This window comes from Penaeus chinensis, chromosome 6 (genome assembly GCF_019202785.1).
Source record: "Penaeus chinensis breed Huanghai No. 1 chromosome 6, ASM1920278v2, whole genome shotgun sequence".
Classification (NCBI taxonomy): Eukaryota; Metazoa; Arthropoda; class Malacostraca; order Decapoda; family Penaeidae; genus Penaeus; species Penaeus chinensis.
This window is the reverse complement of record NC_061824.1, coordinates 22,465,258-22,472,757: the sequence shown is the minus strand read 5'-3', so window position 1 is coordinate 22,472,757 and position 7,500 is coordinate 22,465,258. Positions and strand designations below refer to the sequence as shown.

General features: G+C 43.2%; 1 protein-coding gene across 10 annotated transcripts in view; it reads right to left on the bottom strand.

Moving 5' to 3' along the window:
* Positions 1-7,500, bottom strand: part of LOC125026615 (mucin-12-like) — a 325,253-nt gene that overhangs the window by 18,590 nt on the left and 299,163 nt on the right. For all 10 annotated transcript variants that reach the window (XM_047615176.1, XM_047615185.1, XM_047615186.1 and 7 more), the window contains 3 exons: positions 4,758-4,903; positions 564-4,337; positions 1-428 (listed from right to left, as the gene is read on the bottom strand). The exon at positions 1-428 is cut by the window's left edge and continues 290 nt beyond it. In XM_047615176.1, coding sequence (XP_047471132.1) covers positions 1-428; positions 564-4,337; positions 4,758-4,880 — 4,325 coding nt within the window. In that variant the 5' untranslated portion in view covers positions 4,881-4,903. The remainder of the gene's footprint in view (positions 429-563; positions 4,338-4,757; positions 4,904-7,500) is intronic.

Here is a 7,500-nt window from a genome sequence, read left to right as displayed (position 1 = left end):
GGACCAGCTGGGGAAGTTCCAGCTTGGCTGTGTTGTCCTGGAGGCGGAGGTGGGGGAGGTCTATAGCCACAATGGTGACCACCAGGAGGAGTGGAACCATGGGGGTGTGAGGACGGAGGTGGGGGGTATGGCTGATGATGAGGATGATGGTAATGAGGATGGGTATGGCTGTGTGATGGTGGAATGGGATGAGGTGGTGGTGGCAGAGGATGATGTGGTGGAGGCTGGTGATGTGGATGGGGAGGGGGTGGAGGAGGATGTGGGGGTGGGTGGTATGGTGGTGGATGGTGTGGTGATGGTTGCTGATGATGGTGATGGTGATGGTGGTGGTGGTGATGCGTTGTTGTGCCTCCAGGACTCATCACAGGTTGCATGACAGACAGTGCCTCAAGTGGTGTGTAGTTTGCTGGTTTTTGAGGTGGCTGAGGCTGTAATTGAGAAAATAGATAAATCATCTGAGATGTCTAATATGGTTCATTCTTTCATCTATTATAGTTTTACTCTGATAGCAGTATTTACAATGTTGTGGAGAATCAATAACAAACAGCATTTGTAATTCTTACTTGTACATGATGTGTAGGTGGAATGTAAGCAGTGGGAGGAGCAGAGGAAGTAGAACATCCAGTGGTGGTTGACTTCCGCTTCACTTCTTTAACCATTGTGGTTGTCTTTCCATCACTTGAAGAGATACAGTAAGTGCTTTCCCCTGATATGGTGACAGTCTGTGGTGCAGAGGGAGACTGAGTTGTAACATAAGTCAGGGTTGACTCAACAACTATTCTCTCTGGATCATCTGGGCTCTTTGTTAATATATCAGGATCCATTTCCAAGTGATCTGTTCCATGGCTGTCTTCCTCTCGGTCTGTGTCCAAACCACTCTGTCTCTTGACTTTCTTCTTGACTATGATGTGTTCTTCCACTTCAGTTTCTCTACTTCCTTGGGCCTTTTTCACTTTCTTGGTAGTTTCTTCGACTGTTATTACACTACGAGTTGTTGAACTCCTGTTAGTTGACTTCACTGATATTTTGCGTTTGATGTCAACATTTGTCACCTCGCTCTCAGCTGAAGAGCTTGTGTTTGCTGTTGGATTCCGTCTTCGAGATTCATTTGAATAACTTGCTGCCATAATGGCTGATGCATTGAGGAGGGCCATGCGCTTCTTGGCAACCATGTCTCGCATCTCCATATGGACATCCAATTCTCCTGCACGTCTTTTACTTTTCTTTTTCACTTTCTTCTCTGTTTCCTCTTCATTCTTCCTTTTGGTATTTTTACGGCGCTTTCCAACCTTATTACTGTGTGAATTATAGTCTCTATCTTCATCATCTGATTCTTCATCTGTATTGCTATCACCAATGCCCTGTCCATGCAGGACCAGTGCCATACTTTCACTTTTGTTAACTGGAGCTGGCAAGGCAGGAAGAGGGATTCTTGCATCTTCATTCATGCAATGCATCATGGCTCTTGCATTCAGGTATGCCATTCGTACCTTTCGTCCTCTGACAGGAGCTGAATCTTCCCTCCTTTTCTTTCCTTTTGGCATATGCTTTTTGCTCTTCAAAATTGACTTTCCAATCTTTTTCTTTCGACCTTTTGCTTCATAGTCACTGTCACTGTCCTTATCACTCTCATCAACATCTGATGTGTCATCCCTACTTCTTGATGGTTTCTTTACAAAAGTCACCTTCTTGCTTTTCCTACCGACAGAGCTTTCTTCCTTGGAAGACTTCTTTGACTTCTTTTTAGGAGACAGTCTGACTTCATCTTCCTCATCATTCTCTTCAGAGGATGATTCTACTTTCGGCCGGCCTTTAGGGACGTCCTTATCCTTACGCTGACTACTTGTCTTTTCTAACTTCAGCTTATTTTTCTTGCCTGCAGGTCCTCTTCTGTTACTCACAGGATAGTCTTCATAATCTGCATCATCCTCCCCTTCATCACCATCGTCTTCATCATCATCCTCATCGCCATCACTTTTCTCTGCTTGTTTTTCCACTGGAGCTTTCTTTTTATTTCTCTTTCCAGTCAATCCTGTTCTTCTTCTTCCTCCTCTCTTGTTCCTTCTCTTGCCTTTCACTGCCTCCCAGTCTTCATCATCATCACTCTGCTCATCATCTGTTATTTCTCCTTTGAGGTGTGCAACACTGTTTAACAGAGCCTTTTTGATATCTTCATTATCACTGGTGTCACTTTCATCAGACCGAATCTTAGCAATTCTACTTATTCTTGTTCTGGATCGTTTCTTGTCCTCATTCTCCTCCTCTGAATCTGATGCATCAGAATTTTGCTTCTTGGCTCTCCTTCCCTTTGAGGCTGCTGGTAGCTTTTTATGACCTCGAGGTTTGGCAGGTTTTTTCTTCAGCTTCGATACCACACTACCAAGCACTTTCTTTGAACCTTTCCGCACCTGAGAGCTCTTTAATTTGTTATCTTTATGCTTATCCTTGTGACTGCTTTTATCAACATCTTTGGTTTCTTCATCAGTCAGTCCATTGTCTGTACTAGAGTTACCCTCCTCTGCTTTCTCATGCTCCTTTACCTTTCTACCTTTATTCTGTGCTGTCTTGGTCTTTTTCTTTGACACCTTCTCCACTTTCTCACCATCGCTTTCTGAGAAAGAAAAGACACTTCTCTCTTTCTTGGATTTACTCTCTGCCTTTTCTTGTAACTGTTTTGCACTAGCCTTCTTCTTGTCTTTCTTGGGCCTTGCAGGTGGCAAACCATCATTTTTTCTTTTATTCTTGCTTCCCTTGGGCCTCCCTCTCTTCTTGGGCATTGGTGTTTCCTGAGAGACTGTGGTAGCTGGCTTGTCCTTCTCCTCGGTCAAAGTGCTGCTCGTATTATCCAACTTTTTCTTGTCGGACGACTCCTTTTCCTGACAACTGTCCTTCTCAGGGGAAGCTTCACCCTTCTCACTTTGTTCACCATTCACATTCATCTCTTTTTGATTACACTTAGAAGTGTCTTCCCCTTCACTATCTACCGACACCTTTCTAACACTTTTGTTCTTTGGTTTGTTTGCAGAAGGGCTAGCATCAACACTTTCTTCTTTGGTATCACTTTTCAACACTTCCTTCTGAGGTTCCTCTTCTGGGGAGGCTTTACTAGACGGATTATCTTTTGCCATCACACTAGCTTCCTTTTCAAGCACCTTTGAATCTTTTTCATCTTTCAAAACTTCTGGTTTCTCCATTTTCTTTTTCTCCTCTTTATCACTTTCTTCCTTTTCACTGACAGATTTTTTGTTTTTCTTTTTATTATCCTTGTCACTATCTTCCTTAAGAGAGGTTTCTACTTGTTTCTTTGATTTCCTTTTCATTTCTTTCTCCTTTAATTCACTTTCATCTACTATTCTCTTCCCTTTCTTCTTTATTTCTTTTTCCTTATCATCTTTCTCCCCACCTATTTTCTGATCTTTCTTCTTTCCCTCTTTTAAGTTTTCAGTTTTTTCCTTTGACTTCTTTTTTGATTCCTTTTCTTGAGCACTCGTCACTTCATCTACACTTTTCTTTACTTTCTTTTTTCCTTCTTTATCTGTTTCCTCTTTTTTCACTTTCTTTTTCATATCTTTATCACTGTCTGATTTTTCATCCACAGCTTTGTTGATTTTCTTTTTTACTTCTTTGTCAGTTTCCTCTATTTCTGTCACTGTCTTCTTCCCTTTCTTCTTTGTATCTTTGTCATTATCCTCCTTTTCGTCCTGGGATTTCTTTGTCTTTTTCTTCACTTCCTTGTCACTCTCCTCCTTCTCACTCACTAAATCCTTATTATTTTTCTTTGCCTTTTTCTTCCCATCCTTGTCATCATTGGACTTGCCACTGGTGTCATTTTTTGACTCCGAGTTCCGTCTGGAGGGAGCCGTTGTCGCAGACTTTTTCCCCTTGTCCGACGCCGCCTTGACAGTCTGGGAGGAGTCGCTTTCCGAAGACGTGTCCTTCCCTGCTTTCGTGTCCGCTCTCTCCTTCTCCGCCTTCACCTTCGCAGCGCTCGAGGAATCGGCCGTCTTTCCAGACTTGGGAGCCTCCGCGTCGTTCTTCACGGGAGTCTTCCCGGGCCGTCCCGCAGCCTTCGGGGCGTCGCCGGAGCCTCTCTGGGGAGACCTCCCCGGCGACCGCTTTGAAGGAGACTTCACCGAGGACTTCCCCGGCGGCGACGTGTGCGACGCTGCCCGGCCCGGAGAGTGGCTTCTGGCCTTCAGTGTGCGCCCTCTCGAGGTCCCCGAGGAGCCCTTGCTGGAGGTGTCGCTGCTGGAACTCGCTGGGGAATGCTTGGGGTTGGCTTTGCCTCCGTTGCTCTGGCGCGGCGAGGAGGTTTTTCCGCTCTCATGTTTGGATGCCTACGAAGGAAAAAAATCATGTTAATTATGCTAATGGCAATAATAATTTTTGGAAAGCAGTATGACAACCAACAGCCTTCTTCATTTGCAAATAGGCTAAATATTGGCACAAAACATTTTACAATGAAGATAAAAAGGACAGATAACTCACTGGGGTATTGTACCACCAAAATGTTCACAAGGAAGGACTAAAGCATGGCCCAATACTAAAAAAAGAAAACAAAAGGAAAAGATTCATAACAGAACCGGACTAACAGAACCCTTCTCAAATATACTTTAACAGAATCTTTTCAATACACAGTACTTTAACACAACCTTCTCAATATACAGAACCTTTAACATATTTAAACAAAACCCTTTTCAATCTACTTCAAACGAAACCTTCTCACTACAACTGAAACAGAATCCTTCTTAATATACTTTAGCTTTAAACTTGAGCGCGGAGGTCTTCTTGTTGGCAGTGGGGTTCTTCACTCTGCTGAGCGACGACCCTGCTTGCTGCTGGCCCCGCCCCTTCGCCTGTGCTCTGGACGATGCCTTCATCCCGTCACCGCCCCATGCTCAGCCTGTCGAAGAAAACGCTCTCGGTTAGAAACGTCTTGGGAAACATGGGCAACACCTTAAGATTTTTCCTTGGTTAATTTTTTACATACAAAGAAAGATAATTATAAACTTATTTTATGCTCTTACGCTATACTGAAAAGAGTAAGCTGTATTCACTATGCATGAAAAATCAAATTTTGATTTTCCCTTCGCCACGAAATGCAAATGAGGAAATGAGGTGAATTATATTTCTCGGTCATATCTTCTAGACTATACATACAAACGCGCACACACACACACACACACACACACACACACACACACACACACACACACACACACACACACACACACACACACACAGTTTAAGCCACGCTATACACAGAAAAAAATCGGGGTGTTGATCGGACTGTCAGAGTACTTTTTCAACGAATTTCTCAAAATCCTTTCATAACATTTACATGTCTCATAACTCGTGATGTTATAAGTACCCACAAACAATGTAAATACCCCCCTTATCAATAAATTACGTGATCTGATTTCACCCTTCGTTTGATGACTCCACCCCCCCCACCCCACTCTCCCCTTCGACCGACACGCTATGTAGGCCTACTTCTGCCTCTCCCCCGTCCTCACCTTGGCGCTGCAGCAAAGGTCAAATTACAACTCTCTCTTTTCTTTCCCATCCGGCAGATTCAGTTTCCTCCCCCTCTCTCCCTCTCCTCATCTCCCTACCCACTCACTCCCCATCTCGCTACCCACTCCCTCTCTATCTCCTTAGCCTTTCCTCCTTCCTTACCTCCCTCTCTCCCTTCCTATCTCTCCCTCCCTCCTCTCTTTCTCTCTCCCTCTCCCTCTCCCTCCCCCGCTCTCTCTAACTCTCTTTATCCCTCCCTCCAGTTTCCAGTGACCAGCCCTCCCATTCCCCCCGTCGCTCTGGCTCGGTCGTGTCACGGCGCTTTTCCCGGCCAATATATCATGCAAGCTCGCGGGGCCTGTGTCAGGGTCAGACGACAAGGTGCAATCTCCGCCAATTCGCGCCGCACTCCTGTGAATGCGTGTTGGGGGGCTAAACTTGATGATGGGGAATCAAAGACCAGTGTTAATGCATATAATGCATGTGTGTTGCATCGCGATTTGTGTGTAGAAGGTATGTAGCATGTATGTGAACTGGGGTGCAGAGGAGTCATGAGAATGGATATGCTTCGCATAGAGGCCTACACATTTATGTGACAAAAATAAAGAAAAAGAAAAAGAACAAATATATATTCATATATTCTGTGCGTGTGTGTGTGTGTGTGTGTGTGTGTGTGTGTGTGTGTGTGTGTGTGTGTGTGTGTGTGTGTGTGTGTGTGTGTTATACATATAATATATATATGTATATTATATATATATATGTTATATAGATAGATAGACAGATATAGGTCCAGATATAGAGACAGACAGATATAGGTCCAGATATAGAGACAGACAGATATAGGTCCAGATATAGAGACAGACAGATAAACTGATCGATGTATAGATAGGTACACAGACATACCTACGTGGACTGATAAATATGTATGCGCACACTGCTTATGCCTATGTATGTAGTCTATATGCGTACGTATGGCATGTAAGCCGAAGTGTATTAAATAACACTTTTAACGACCATATGGCGACACGGAGCACCTAGGCCTACGAAGCTATCTCGTCACACCAGCCGCATTCCGCATTCACCTCACGGCGGGCACGCGGCGAGGAGGCCGGCCACGCACATAGCCACGCCGCCCCGACACTGCTTGAGAGGCCCCGGCGCCGTCCGCAGCATATCATTACGGAGAGGGCGGCCTCATACCAAGACTCTTCTCTCTCTGTTCCTCGTTCCAATGGGCCAGCAGTTTCATTTTCTGATTTTCTTTCGCACGGTTTACTTAGCCTAACGCTGATGACAAACTGCAACGGTGCCCGCTATTCTCCTGAAGCAATTCCTTTGTCTAGAATTAAAGCAAAACATTCCTTAATCTGCGAACCACCTCAATTGCAGTGCCACCGGAGTCAGAATGAACTGCAATGAAAAGTTCAACGATAAAAGTTTGAGGCACGCTGGCGTCTTTGTTAGTATGAAAGGAGGCAACGGAAAGTGCAAATTGACTAATAAAAATAATAAACGATGATGATAAAAATGATAATGAACATAATACTGATAATAATAACAATATAATATAATAACAATCATAATGATAATAGTAATAATAACGATAATGACAATAACAAAATAAAGAAAACTAACCCATTTCAGCAACAGCAATAATAATAATAATAATAATAATAATAATAATAATAATAACAATAATAAAATCAACAACAACAATAATAATAACAATAATAATAATAATGATAATAACAATAATAATAAAAACAATAATAATAAAAACAATAATAATAATAATAATAATAATAATAATAATAATAATAATAATAATAACAACAATAATAATAAATAATCTCCTCAAATATAAACCACGTAAAATCCCGCGAGCGAGATTTCTTGCTTCGACCCTAACTTGGCGGACAGTTTGGGCGCGCGCCGTGAAGTAAAGGCGGCGCTGCTTCTCAACTTCCCAATCTCGCGGCGAAA